The following is a 16,331-nucleotide window of genomic DNA, read 5'->3' as shown; positions in this document are numbered from 1 at the left end:
TACGTATGTGTACTAAGAAATTCCGAAAAGTTTCACTTGAAAATAAATATTATTTTTCGACCTATCTGATGCTGCAAAGATAGAAATACTTCAGTTTTTAGTCTGACCATTAAACAAGGATATATGATAAAAATTCAACACCAAACAGTAAAATATATTTATAACCAATCAAAGAAAAATGCAAATGAATACAGCATTGGCATCACAAACACGTGTAAGTTATAATGTTTCGAGAAAATCAAGTTGGTAGAAGAAGGTTAAAAATTAGATTTTTGCTTTAACCTAAAGAAAAAAGCAACGAAACGAACCGAAACAAAACCGCATAAAAATATGGTGCAAAATACTACTACAATGTGATGCAATGCAATGGTTTTACGTTCGAACAAGGCTTTGAAGCTTTAATATTAAGTAGAAAATAACAGTTATTTATATTATTGTGTAGGGAGGATGGAAAAGCAAGTTTTTTTATATAAGAAACGTTAATTAACGGTTCTTCAAAATTTTAAATTCTCCAGACAACAAGGGTTTTTGATAATAATAAAATCAGCTTTTTCATATCTGATTTTAATGAGACGTAATATTGGATAAAATTGAATATATTATGAACAAGAATGTATGTTTTGCTCTGAATGATTGACAAGCTGTATCAACACATCAAATGGCCTGTTTTGAATTTATGTTTCCTTGATCGGTAGTTGTAGAAATAGGAAATAGGGGCCTTAATGTGACATGGTCCTTTTTTAAATTTACCAGTGTATACCATTTCATATAAAACGAGGAACATTTTCTACACTTTCAATATATGTGCTTGGCATCTGATGGCAAACTAGTTTAACTTTCCGAAACCTAGTTTTTACACGCACATAATTGATAAATATTAAATTGCTTGAAGATTAATCATTGAGATACTTTTCTGTAGTGAAATCAAAGTTAAGCTTCATATGTTTTTGATCTCTTTGTTCCTTTTCATCAACATATCCTTATTTTTCTGAGTTGCTGACAAAATTCCGTCATTAATTGAAAAGTTTCAAAATCTCTTATTTGAGTTCGATTATTATCCTTATCTTTAATTTATGAAGTTATGAAAGGGCCCATATGAAAGATGAAACTCCTACAATAAAAATGATATATTGTATACCTGAAGTGTGCTCACAATTTGAAGTATTAACATCTGAATATCATGGCATATATTATAATCAGTATGTTAACCTCTGTATGTAGAAGCAGAAGGTACTATAATTAGTAGCTTCTGATTTTTATAGAAGAGGCTATTGCTTTAGCGTTTTAACTCATAGTTGTTTTTTTTTGTCGTTATTTTTAAATAAATAGATACTGCAGAGTTGATCTGACTTTCCGTAAAAAAGAACTTTCTCGAGTTATTATTGGGAATACTGCATTTGCAATTCATTTATAATTTACAATTTCTCCATGGCCACGGTTTTTTAATGCTGTTTGAATTTTCAGTTCGGTTTGGTACCTTAAAACGTCATCTGCATATACTTGTGGGATCTTTACTATAATATCCTATCCAAAATCGTCTACCATCATTTAATATATTCCAAAAAGTAAGACCTAAATTTCACACTATGAAGTTCTTTTAAAATACTTCCTAATAATACTGACACTATACCTATTTGTACTTTACCTTTTTTTCGTACTTTTCTTTCTTACGCTACCTTTTCAGAACTTTTAATTAAAGAATCTTGACTAATCTGTAAGAGGATATCTAAGAGAAATATAGGAGACATCTAAGTTCTGTTAAATAGTGCTAACAAACTAATCACACCAGGCTATTAAGTGCCGAAACTACGTCAAGTGAAATTTTCTAAATGTGATTTTTTTCGTTTGACATATTTCCATGAATTAAATTATTCAAGAGCATCTCCTATTCCTGTTTTCCTGAAATAAAATCATACTGCGTGCTTTGTAGCAAGTTAATTTGGTGTAGCAAACAGCATACGTCTATGTGGAAAAAGTTATCTGATATTTTGCCTGATTGCCGTATTTATCAAAAGGTAAACGAGGTGACAATCTTCTTTATTTTTGCATTATTAATGAAAGAAAAGAAAAATGGCTGGTTTCTAGTTTGTCGGGGAAATATCTAATTTCTCAGCAAGAGTTAATTTTCTTAAGAACAATTAACCATTCACTAATTTCATTTATCGTATCATGTATAATTATCTAAAGCACAATCATTTCCGAAGTCGAGCCCTTTCGAAAAGTTGCCAAGATGTGATTTAATTCATCCACAGTGAAAAGGTAATCATTTTAAGTTAGTTAATCTTTATAAGCATTTAGAAGTATGGAAGCATGCGCTTCCGAATCTTGTTCCAGATGATCATGTGAAAAGTAATAGACTGTTAATGTAATAATAATAACTAATAATTCTTTTCATTTTGTAAAGTTGCAAATTCTAAGTGGTATTTGTCTTTGACATTTGATGGCGTATGTGAAAAGCGGACGTGAAATTCCTCAAAACTGATTCTATTTTGCTAGCTTTGTAAAAAATATTATTTTTGTTCTTAATGGTTTTTGGCTTAGAGATAAATACATTATATTTCATGTTTCTTTCAAACGCATATTTAATATATTCTTTGAAGTGCTCTGTCTTTTGTCGAATTGACTGTTACCAAGTTCACTATGTATGAGAGTTCTGACTTTTAAGTGTTCTTCCTGATTTAAAAAAATAAGTTTTCAACATGTGAATTGAATTTTGAGTTAAATCATTCATTACCTGAGACTGCAGATTATTTTATTTTGCTCTCAAACTATGTTGAGGTTATTTCGTTGGATTTTATCCTAATACTTATATTTAAAGTATTTTGATAAGTAAAAATCAGCGACGTTCCAATTTAGAGCATCCTGTTTAAATAGGGAGATTTGGTATAACATATAAGCAGTTCATGAGGGATCTCAGTATAAAATTCAATGTGTCTTTTAATATGGAGCGTTTTTTCACAGTATTTAGGAAACATACCTCGTTTTCTTCAGATTTCATTTCCATTTAAGTTCAACCTTTTTGAAATAACTCCTTTATTGGTTTTAAGGAGTCTCATTTTGATGGAGTAGAGGAAAAATCACTGTACTTTTACATGAAATAAAGGCGTGAAACCTCCCAAGTGGAAAAGGTCAATATATACGTGAGAATATATTAGTCATCTGGTTGCACTGAGAAATGTACCAATAACAAATTTTTCCTTCCAGTATTGTTGTAGCTTTAGATCTCTTTCAGAAAGTAGGGTTCTTAAAAATTCTGAAATAGTCAATGAAGCGGACTATTGGCTATGTCAAGTCATTTTATTACATCCGCCTGACAGCGTACAGCCTTATCCGTCACTGGCTCTCGGTAAGCATTGCTTTATCAAACAACGGCTCTCAGACACATTAGAGAGTATCTCGAAATTGTATGCCATATGCGAACTAATAGAATATGTATAAATGCAATTTTTGTAAATGCCTAACACTTTCAAAAATCAGCCAAAGTATAAGAGGATTAACGTTAACGTAATGTGTTGTGAATGATACTTTCAGTGAATCTTTATTCAGAATTCAGATACTACCTTATAACATCCGTAGAAATGTATTCACATCAATAAAAGGTGTAGTCAAAAGAGCTCCTCTTTCGCAATAAATTAATTCTTTGATACTAGAAATTTTGGATCATATAAATTATATCGAGTTGCGACACCTAAAACAAGACCTAAACTGCTAAAAGTAGACACAGCTCGAACAGCTTAGTTCAAGGTTTTTCGGTTTGAAACCGTGATATTTTTTCTGCTAGCATTTAAATTCTTAGTCCATTCGTAAAAAAACATACAAGGTTATAGCTATTGTTTGTATAAGTGACTATTATTGCTTCAATTCTAATGATCAGTTTTGGAAAAATGTTGAAGAAAATGACAGGATTACTTTAGTTTTCATTGTAGAGCAATGAAATATTCAAATATTACGATAAGTAACTTTTGAGAGTGTATAGCCATAGCAGTGATAGTTAAAAGAAGAGTTGCATCATTTTGCTGTTTAATGTGATATCGAGTTTTTGGTCCGAGTTCTTTGTTGCTTTTGAATTTCTTCTTTTGCTTTTAGAATAATAACCGAAAGTGAGCGAAGGACTTCCTTAGAGTCCTCTTCAGCCTTTTCTCTGTTCGGCCAGAGATTACTTTTAATTATGTTTAATTCCCTTTTAGAGTACTTTCTCCCTGCTTCCGGAATTCCTTTGAGGTATAATGGTAGCACACTGGCGAGTATTCGAGTCTCGGCGAGAGCATTGCTCATTTTTCACATTTCCTACTTCAAAATAACCTAATGGCTCTACATCCTATCGACAGATAATTTTAATTATCTTTGATTCCATATCGACGTAATCCAACAGTCGAATCTTGAACCTTCCTCTGAATATTTTCGAAATGGTTTATAATTAGAAGTTTTAAATGTTCAATATGAAGAATTTATTTGTAAATGAGATCAACAAATTTTATAAGGTTTATTTTAATGCTACTTGATAATGTCAGTTTTTTATATAATTCTTTATTATGTATATGTCCCATAAGACATCAATGTTCACAGCACATTGAATTTGCTCTAGTAACTCTAATTGTGTTTTCTGATATTACCTACAGTGTATTCCGGCGTATAACCCGCGCTTTTGGTTAAAAAATAGGACCAAAATTTACGAGAGCGTGTTATACGCCAGGTATAAAAATTATAGTCTAAAAATAAGGAAAAAATTATATTTTTACACGCCCCAAAATGCTGTTTATTTAAAATAAATTGCACCTTATGAAATTAAACATTTTTAATATCGGATAACATGAAGAGTTCGCCATGTTCGTCTTCCGTTATATCTCAGGCGTATAATCGAATTTTGTTTCTTCACCATCATTGCTATTTTGATCCGTAAATAAATGATCATTATCCGTTCCATCTTTCACCAACACCAAACATCCTTACTGCAGCATAATTTCCCTTTTCTTTCTCAAAATGAATGGCTTTGCATTTAAAACCAGCCCTGTGTTTGTTTCTTTTCATGGCAACCATATTTACTGGTAAAAGGAGCGTTAGATCAATTGTATTTCAAATAAAGCAAATGCGATTTACTAAAGCCTTCGATTTTCACTTCAAAATCACGGCTTTTAAATGACTACAGAAAGACAAATCGGCTAACTCCTAATTTCGCAAATTCATTCAGGTTGGAACTGCTCTACAGTAGCATTCTTTTTAACACCTACATTTGACGGAATATTTACTCCCTCAAGCATTTAACCTACACACATATTGTTTCCCTTATTGCTTGTCAATGCGGTTTACCATTGTTAGAAAGGCTAAGACTAGTCTTCAAACAAGTGACTCATATCATGCATATTTTAGGTTTCTTCGCGAAGAAATGGGTGCGCGTTATGCGGCGAGTATGCCAAAAATTTAAAAATGGAGCTTGAAATTATAGATGCGCGTTATACACCGAAAAATACGGTATGTAACTTTATGAGACTGTTTGAGAGAACTAACCTTACTTAAATTAGTTTATGATAGTTTTTAGAAATTACGAATTCTCTGTACCCCAGCTTGTAGAAAAACATGTAAGGAAGTATAAAAACACATAAGGAATTCTATAAAAACATATAAGGGACTGGTTTAAAAACACGTAAAGAAGATCACCATTTACTTCTTCCCATCCTGTAATTCTAATTATGTTTTCTGATATTACTTATATAACTTTATGATACTGCTTGAGAAAACTAATACTTCTTAAATCAGTATATGATGGTTTTGAGAAATGTCGCATTCTCTCTACCCCAAGTTAGAACTGGTGTAAAAACACATAAAGATCACCATTTACTTCTACCTTTCCTACATATTTTTTATCAATATTACATTATTTGCTTTAAAATAATTTAATATGATGTGATTTATATTTTTCATAAACCAAAAATAATAAATGAAATTTGATATTTTTATAACAGCAACTTTTAACAGTATATTAAACATTTTATTTATTAACTTGTTTTATTTAATTTTAGTATTGATGCTCAGAGCGTAAAACGTAAAATAATATTTTACACAATAAGATTTTCTAATAATTATCAATTATCTTTTAATTTCAGGGGCAGGAGAATCTGGGAAGAGCACCATCGTGAAACAAATGAAGTAAGTAATTTATTTCTTCTTGAATATGAATACACATCATAAAATAAAAGTCTTATTCATGCTACGTGTAAACATGTAATGTAAATAATCTGATGGGGATACCAAATGACTTCATTGTACAGCCTGTTAAATTATACACATTTTTTTATGTTAATAACAGTTAAGAAAACATTTTTACAACTAAAATTAGAGTTTCTACGCAAAAACAAGCAATTCGTCCAACGGGCAGGAAGACAGATTTTTCGGTGCGCAAAATCGAAATTTTTCTTTTGATCCCACTCGGTTTTTGATCCACACTGATGTTGGTGCAAAAACTGACTTCCTTCACTGTTCCGCTAAGAGTTTGAAATGTAAACAAATGGCGGCTTCGTTAAGATTAGTACCACTTAAACAACTTTTAAATTGTTGATTATTCTACAACTGTCGCATGCAGATTAGCTAAAGGTGTAAAAACCTTAACCGGGACATAAAAACAATACAATTCAATCCCTTTTAAAGCAAAAAACGCACAATTTACCAAATATATGAACAGAAAACTGAACTTACCAAGCCGGTTAACAGAGTGAGTGAACATATATATGTATATATATATATATATTTTTGGTGCGGATGATTGCAACCAAATAGGCAGATGCACAAATACGTGTTATAGCAGTCCCACACACAAAATTTCAACGTTCTAAGACTACTCGTTTTTGAGTTAAGCGAGATATCTACACACTTCAATAAAAAATAAAAATAAAAACTCTTCTGAATCAATTTAAAAATCCATGTTACAATCCATTTTGGAAAAAAGAGTGCTTAATTCTGTCCGTACATACAGATGCCACACAAAAACATCATTCAAATTGATTCGAGAGCGGTCAAAATGCATATTTTCGTTGAAATATGATACCCGAGATTTTTCGCGATTGCAATACTTCTTTTACTTCGTACGAGAAAATAAAAAGGATATTTTACTACCTTTCAATAATGTTTACTATTGCTAATGATTCTAATTTCGTTTCCAGCTATAAAGGTAATTTTGTTAATATCCTGAAGAAATAATTCCACTTCGCATTCATTTTTTCTAAACATAGGAATTATTTATATGACCAGAACAAGTGGTATTGATTGAACGGAGAAAGATAATAATGGCTGTATTTCATAATTTTAGTTTATTATGAACAATCTCAACAAATTCAAAGTTTGCGAACTTTTCCGGTAAAACCGAAAGACGTAAGAATTTTCATCTCCTCTGGTAAATTTACAAGTCTCACAGTTATTAAATTTTTCTGAACTAGATCTTTTTAAGACATTTTTGAATAATTTTTATTATTTTGTGTCACAAATTCTTTAAAAAAATTAAGTTTTTAACTTTTTCGTTTCTAAATGAAACTTAATGTATACAAATTCAGTTCTTTCTAAGTAATTTTTGTAGTATTAGTTTTTGATGAATTTTTATTCGATCAAAACTATTTTAATCTATTATAGAGATTTGTAGTGCATTTTATGAATAATATTTAGCTGGTAAATATTGGTAAATTGTGGTGTAACTGAAAGGACGCTCGACGCGTATTCGGGAGGTCCAGAGCTCGAATCCCAGCGAAGGCATTCTACAGTTTTTCAAGTTCTGCATTGATGTAACCTAATGACTATATATGTTATTTATAAACCACATTTAACACGTTTATAAATCTCAACCTCTTTTGTTTTGTAAATCGCATTTAACATTTCGTTTCTTTCTCACAATATGGTAATTCCCAAAGTATTTGAAATTTTTTTCCGCTATGATAATAATTAAGTTAGGTCGAAGAATGACCACATATTGCAGTCAAAGTATTTTCCAAGAGTACTGTTTTTACCATTTAACGCTTCAAAAAAGCTAATATTTAATTTTAAGCTTTATTAATTATTATTAAATCGTCCTTATCATAAATTTTTGTTTCATGATATTACAGTATTTCTATAAATTTAATATACGGATTTTTAATTCTCGTAATATTTTGAGCATTTTCACTAGCATTACATTGAAATTTATGAAAACCTTACAATTGCCTTATGTGAAAGGAAGAATCATAAAACATGCAGTTTATATAAGAAGCTACAAACACGTGTACTGGTCTTAAAAAATCTATCGAATAGCGAGACATGCCGAAACTGAGATAAAAGTTCGTACAGTAAGGAGAAAAAAAGGAAATTTCTTGAAGGAAATTAAGAGTGATACACTGGCAAATTACATTACACAAAAATCACAACTGTGCAAAATCGTAACTTCGAAGAAAACACAATTAAAGATTTAATACGTATTAGGAGTGGGGTAGAGAAAAAAACGAGTTGTATCATTAGGTTGCATTTCTTTTAAATTTAAAGAACATGAATCTTTATCTCTTTTTATGTAATTTTAGGTTGCATTTCGATGTAAAGAAGCATAAAAAAGCTGCCTAAAAATGAATGTACGTGGAAATGGCAAGAAATGCAGTTTCGTGTTTTGGCTGTATTGCTGCGAAAAAAATAAGAAAATAGACCGTTATTGCTTCATATACTGGGACATATAAAATGTAAAACTGACTTTTATATGTATATGCACTTGGTAGCTAGGCTGACGAACACATATATCGTTTTCACTACCACAAAATTAGAAATGGGCAAAGTGGTAGTTGGGGAAAAAAAACTCGTTGAAAGATTTAATATGCTGTAGTCTCAGAGAAAAATCCAGTTATACTTTTTACAGTATAATTCTTTTATATGCTTCTTGAAGAATATTAATCTATTCATGTTTGCATAGACGCATCGAACAGCTGCTTAAAACGCATTTTAAGAGAAAATGAAAAAACTGCAGATTTGAAGTTTTGGCTTTATACTCCTATTAAGGAATCTTGATGTGTTTGTATCTGCATAGATGCATTAAAAAGATAACTAAAATTTCATGTACATGATAAGAGCAAAAAATGTAGATTCGTTGTTTTGGTGTAGTTACGGCGAAAGAATGGTATTGCTTCATATACTACAGTATGTAAAGTGTAAAATTAACTTTTATACTATGGCCGCTTTTTAAAACATTGACTCCTTTTATTGGAAATGAGTAAAACTCAGCTTGCACTGTTTCGAGGGATGACTGTAAAGAAAATAATTTCTCTGCAAGGAAGATATGCGCAGATCTGTATCAAACGCATCATCTTTCTGAGAAAAATCATTTCCGATGTCATTCTATCGAGCTCCATCAGTGAAAAAGAGGAGGAGAGGGTGTTCTTGGATCCATAATTCCGCCTGTTGACAATCCACTACTCTGAATAGACGAGCGGCATGGTTAGCAGGCTGGTAGAGAGGATGAGGAAGAAAAAGAACCGGCGGAAGCAATCCAACCCAAACGGTAGCCACCGCTGCAGAAGGGTGTGGCTGGACCGCGCATGCGCATAAGTCTTCGATGGAGGACTGCGATGACTGCAGCCCTCGCTACCGTTTAATGGGTCAAAAGGGGTTGGGGGTGGTTCAGCGTTTTCGAGCGTAGCTTCTGCCTCTACCCCCAAGTAAAATTACGGCGAACTGATTCGTGGTCCATCTCTCTGCAAGATGAACAGCTCGAATTCAGAGTAAATCGCGCAAACACAATTTTTAAGAACATGCTCACTTGGTTTTTGTGAACGGGAAGATTCCATTTTGGAAGGGGATATTACATGGAGTGACCGCCATTTTGTTTTAGAAGATATCTGTCTGATAAGAAGAGATGTTAACGGCGGGAAAGAATATTAGGCGGCTGGATCATACATTTCTCGAAAAGAATGTGGTCTATCCACTTGCAAAAGACAGATTAGGATTTAAACACTTCGGCTTAAAGATCGCAATCAGTAAAAATGGGTAGTATTTATTAGTCATCGATATCAATCACAATAGGACTCATACATGATATTGACACTAATTCTGTAAGGCATTTTAAATATCCATATCTATTTATCAACATTTAGAGGACAGAATATGTATTTATTTATCTATAAGCAATAATTTTTTAAGCAACTGAGAAGTCAACAACATTACATTTATGTACCAAAAGTGTAAATTAAATACCGTTGGAAATCAATTGCAAAATTATTTAAATGTTAACTTTAGTGGGTAAAGAATAACTGAAAATAACCAGAAATTAACTGCAATAATTTTACGAATAGGATACTACAACCAGAAAAACTCCAGATACTGGTACAAATTGAATGGTAAAATGAAACAGTATATCTTGGCGTTACTTTTAGTTAGCAATCTTACATTCGTACCATATTTTGAAACACTTATTCAAAAATTAAGCTTTATTTTGTCAGCTAAAGCTATTATTAAATAGAAAAAGCATGTTTTTGCAAAATCGTTTACAAAACAATTTTAAGAGCTGCATTATAATACACAGCACCTATATGGGGATACGCAAAAGCAATTAAATAAGCCTTTTCTAGAGATAAGAGATGTTCTTTGCCACATTAAAATAGTATAATATATCTCGACCTTAAAATGTACACCATTACAGAATCTATCACAAACGGCTGCAAAATTTTATAAAAATATTGAAGAATATGAAAGTAATTTTATTAGAATACAAACACACAACCTATTCACCTTAATAAAACATCCGTATCATTTTAGTACTTTAGTACTATAAATATCAATAATTAATTTAAATTTATATTTAAAGTTCAGTAAACTCCATCTTTGATCGCAATTTACAAATCTCCACTTACACATGCAACACTTCATAACTGCCTGTTTCTTTGCATTCCCACATGCACAAGTATTGGCCACAGATCTTTATGCGAAAAGAAAAGACGTTGCTACATAATGAGGGAAAAAAGGTAGGGGGGTCGATTTTAGCCCTCCGTTACTTCCAGGAAGCATATGGTTTCAGTATTAAATCTAAACTGTTCATTTCTTTTGAAATGATCCCTAGCTAACATCATATTGTCTATGAGTAAATCATAGGCTGCAATTATATTTCAAATTAAGATATCAGAACGATGTTTCTTTGAGCAAAACGAACAAAGCTGAAACTAAAATGTTTTGTAAAACGTCTGAAATTTCTGATAATAATAGCTTTAAAATGTGAAATATCAAAGATTTTATTCAGATACAGGGTTTCTTAAACTTTTTTCAGTTGCTACCCCTTTTTATCACTGAGATTTTTTGGTGACCCCCAGGACCCCATAATATTTACAAAAATTTTGTGGGACCCCATAATTATCGCGCAAATCCGACATACGCGTGAGTGAAGCTGTCAATTTTTTCAATTGTACTGTAATATACTATTGCAGTTTTAGGCCATTAACTTTAATTTCTAGTTTTAAGACATAAAACAATGTGAAAATTTTAAATGATAGAGTCACATTCAAAGCAATGAAAATGAACGTTTATATTATAAAAAGAATGCGTCGAAACGTGTTCCTTTTTTCTTTGTCTGTATTGCCTTATCTTTATCTATTTTCAGATGCATTGTGTAAAAATATTTGGTTATTGTAACATTATTATAATAAGTTAAAGAAATGTCAAAACTGCTAAAAGTTTTGGCGACCCTCTGCTGCAGGTCCCGCGACCCCTTTCGGAGTCTCGATCCACAGTTTAGGAAACTGCATTAGAATATTATTTTCGTTAGAATACTTTTAATCGTTTTAGAAACATTTATTGCCATTTTTACATTTGCAAATACTCAACTAATTTTTGAAACCTAGATTTCCTTAAGTTCAAATTTTATTTAAATATATTTAAAACTATTCTTCTAAAATAAAGATTTCATGATTTAGAATGGTTATAGTGATTATAGTAATATTTTGCTGATAATTATGTTCGTCAGAAGCATTTGAATATACATAGAAATTCTTAAGTTAAGAAAACATTTCTATAGGCATTAAAATGGTGGATTTCTTATCTAAAAAATCGAAAATTTAAATTGTACAGTAGGCTTCCAAATATCTAGGACTTCTAATACTGCATTCCATCCAGATGCAATCATCCAGAAAAATCAGGGTAACTATAGTGCTTTGTTTCTATTTATTAAGCAAAAAGGTAACTTTCACATTTTAAATTTAACATTTTAAGCAAAGAAAGTGGCCTATTTTTCTTCCGCTTTGAACAAACTACATATTTAGGATAATCCAAGGGGGGCGTTTCTTTGTTTATTTCTCTTATTTTATTTCAAAGATTACAAAATATAAAAACAAACGTTTTTTTATTTTCGCAAACCAAGGTACAAAACACATTTTCTTTTTGATCAAATAAAGACAAAAATTACCTTTTATTTCCTAAGAATCCACTACTTTTCAAAATAAAATAATTGAATTGAGGTTTTAATTATCAAAGCTGTAAGTTTAAATGCATGATTTTATTTTTATTTTTCGGTGCTAAATTGAAAGTAGGAGAAATGACGTTTTACTTGAAAATAATAAACCGCTAGACTAAGACATAATTTCTTGATTAGTACAAAATGACAGTCTATTAATAAACAAGATAATATAATGTAAGATAAAGAAATGCTCTTTTTAGGTTGTATTAAATTTAAAGAAATATTAAAAAAGCGTAAGCAAATAAATAATTTCAACTGTGTTTGATTAGAAAGAACAAGCAATCTAGACAACTGAAGTTTCGGAAAACTGAAATCCGGATAACTGTATAAGGATAAAATAAGGAATATTTTATAAAACATTTTTAATGCTATCAAATTCTATCTGGAATAAATGTAAATTGCTTACTCATTTCATAAGAACTCACCTTGGCTAACAATGAATAATTTCAGAAATACATGAATCGTTAGGAGAAATGAGGCAATGCTAAGCCTCAAATGGAGAATAGCAACGCTCTGAATGGAAGTGAATCTTTCGGAAAACACAACACATTTAAGTTTATTAAATAGCTATAGTTAAGTATTTCACTACCTTCCTGAGATAATATGTAATCTTGGAAGTACTTCTAATGAAAAATAGCTCAAATCTGCATCAGAATTACTTAAAGTTACAAAGCTACACAACAGTCAGCTAGTTCAATCTCCGAGAATGGAACTCAGGATTCAAATACTAGTATTTCATGGCTTTATTTATGTTGCCATTAGTGAACTCACGAACACAGCAAGAAAACAACGAGAGCAAATTACACTAATTATATTAAACAGGAAATGTCGCGAGGAACCACGAATGTCTTTCTGCCATCAGCTTCATCTATCCGCAGACTGAATTCACAGATTTGTTTTTGAGTTTATTTCCAAAGCAATGTTTACGCAGTGGAAGCCTCTCAATACTAAAAAACTCGCATTTTAAACGCTTAGGATATAAATGCACTAAATATGCTTAAGTAATTAAGAATAAGATTGGCTAACTTAGATAATATCAAAAGGTATACGGCGTAATAAATGTAGCCAACAACAATTATTACTACTAATGTAGTTTAGACTGTAACTAAACATCACGATTCAGCACAGGACTTGCTTTTTTTTATTTTCAAGATACGTCTTAAGGCAGTAACTTATTGAACAATATCCAAACCACTAGGAAATGCACTAATACACTAAATACAAACAGGAAAATTATCTCTCTGAAATAGCGGTGAACTACAATTACCAAGCAGTATCATGGGACTTTGGGTGTTTGACTGGTTGACAGGCAAACTCGTCATAATCGAATATTTTACGAAACTCTCTAAACTTAGGTAGATTTCTTGATGATTCCTTTGTTATTAATGTATCTTGAAGTCCTACGTGCAGTAGACAAAAGAAAAGAAATAACTGCTTTCATTCTGTGCAGGATGCTTCACCTCACAATCCTGGCTCATTTGCGATGATTCGAAGGCACTTTTTAAATCACTAGAGGCTTCTTTTTTTTTTACAGGGCTTCGCAATAAAGTAATGAAAGCAGGAGCAGCATGCATGAAAATGTGTCTAGTCATGATTTTGTAGATAAATAATTTGGAATTGATGGGCAGCACCGAATTCCTGCCACTTTTGCGATTTGGATTATCAGGCCGGCATTCATCTTATTTAGCTCAGAGGTGATGCGCTGTTTAAAGCTGAGATTTTTGTCAAGTACCACACTCAGGTATTTACCGGAATTTGTATGACGTACTCTCTTTCCACACATACTGAGGCTTGTGTTAGCTTGAATCTTCCCTTTGCTTTTAATAAATAAGATGGAGAATCGCTTGCCTACATTGAATTTAAATCTGCCTTTATCATGCCATTTCTCAATGTTAGCTAATGTTCTGAAGACCCTATTTATAGACCTTGTGAATACTGCAGTCATCAGCACAAATGGTACATTTGTAGTTTATCATCGGAATGTTACTGATGAAGATGAGGAACAAAAAAAGTTCGAGTAAGGAACTCCGTGTTGAATAGTTTTAGTGACGGAGAGGCAAGTGCCAATTTGGACTTGATAGATATGAACACTCAACGTAGCTCGCCAGACATTACCATACACAGTTTTAGGTGGAAAATCATATTCTCTCATTTTCCTGATGAGTCCCACATACCTGATATTATGAAAGATTTTGACAGATCATGTTTGAAGATTCAGGAAACAAGTGCTATTTTTATTGTGGTTGAAATGGACTAACTGTATCTTAGTTTATTATCTGTGTGGAGCTTACCGAATCCACCATTTATAGGTGTGATAAATTTTTCGGACCTAGAAATGATCTACACATGTTTTACATTTTATTTATCAAACGAGGTAAAGCTACATAATTAAATACGGCGTGTACAGTTACATTCGCAACAGTAAGACGGTCCTACCGTCTCCATAATGACTGTGAAGAAACTTACTGACTGAGACAATTACAACGAGAAACAGACTTCGTCGTTTCTTATAGCCTAAAATAAAAAGTTTTATTAATAAACATTTTCTAAGGATCTGAAGTATCATATTGTTTTTTCGAGATAATGAATTCGTTTCTTAATGCTCTCTGTGGGTATATTAAAAATTTGAGGTCTTAATATAAAAAGAGATGAACCAAAGTATATGTACACTAAAATTACTTTTCCTTGGCATCATTAAAATGTACAGTAATGCAGAGTCTTAAATAAAAATAAATAAATAAACTTTATGAAGTTGATGTTTTACCTTTAGAATTAATTAGCTGCAATAAATATACAAGTGGCAACAGCTTTTATCACAGAATTAAAAAATGCAATTATTTAATGTAAATTCCTACTATTATCTCACACTCTCCCTATATCATGTTCAAATTTTTAATCGTTGATAAAATTCTTTTTATTTATCTACTCCAGTTCAAATATATTTTTTTAAACTTGTAGTGGATGACACGTGATGTTAATACAGTTTTTCACATATTTTCTTTTACATACTTTTTCACATATGTTTTTTCACAAGAGTAACGTGAAATCGAAGTTCATCAACGAAAAAATGTTTACACGTAATGATGTATCAAGAATTATACGAGCACCATGGCATCAAGCAGATGAGACAATTTTCGCATCAGGCAGCGCAGGCGTTCAGTGTTTAGGAATGGTGTTGGCAAACATTGTGAGAGCTTCGATTCTTGAACAGAATAGATGGACACCAACTACGCTTTGAAAATATGACTGAAGGCGACAATATAGATCAGCAAATCGTAATAGAATATGAGCGTAGAGGTGGTCTTGCTGTAGAAGACATTAGATGGCATATTAATTGAAGAACTGGACTGCTCGAAACGCACTGGAAAGGCTCCTTGCAATAATGAAGCATTACAAGAGAGGATAGAATGAAAAATTATAGACCACCATCAGCTTCATAAATTAGAAACGGGAAAATGTTAATAATATTAATAAAAAGTAACTAGGTTAACAACCTAAGTAGGAATTTACTTTAAAATTTTTTTTGTATTACTTGTTTACAAGTCAGATTAATAAGTATTTTTATTTTTTCATTAGAAGATTAGCTAACCCACTCAACTCAAAGTGTATCGATAAAATAAAATCAGTTAATGATTATGTTCCCAACTAAACTCCATAAATAATGAAGGTAATCAGTGAAGCGACATTTATTAATAATTTAATAGAATAATAGCATAATACTAGCAAGTCAAGCGTTGAGAAGTGAACGTTCAGAGTCAATGCCCGAAGAACTAATGACAATTATTGTGGCGATTTTTAAAGCTTGAAGTGCTATTGTATTTTTAACTATGCGGTATTCCAAGCAGTCTGACGATTTGTTTGAGAATGGGTATTTTGCATGGACTCGCTAAAAGAT

General features: G+C 31.6%; 1 protein-coding gene across 1 annotated transcript in view; it reads left to right on the top strand.

Moving 5' to 3' along the window:
* Positions 1-16,331, top strand: part of Galphao (G protein alpha o subunit) — a 215,259-nt gene that overhangs the window by 57,998 nt on the left and 140,930 nt on the right. The window contains exon 2 of the mRNA XM_085822055.1: positions 6,102-6,144. Within this exon, the coding sequence (XP_085678181.1) occupies positions 6,102-6,144 (43 nt within the window). The remainder of the gene's footprint in view (positions 1-6,101; positions 6,145-16,331) is intronic.

Source organism: Stegodyphus dumicola, chromosome 8 (genome assembly GCF_044657685.1).
Source record: "Stegodyphus dumicola isolate Sdum_Otavi_A_Nest chromosome 8, ASM4465768v1".
In the NCBI taxonomy this organism is placed as follows: domain Eukaryota; kingdom Metazoa; phylum Arthropoda; class Arachnida; order Araneae; family Eresidae; genus Stegodyphus; species Stegodyphus dumicola.
Note: the sequence above shows the minus strand (reverse complement) of the source record. Positions and strands in the feature narration are given on the sequence as shown.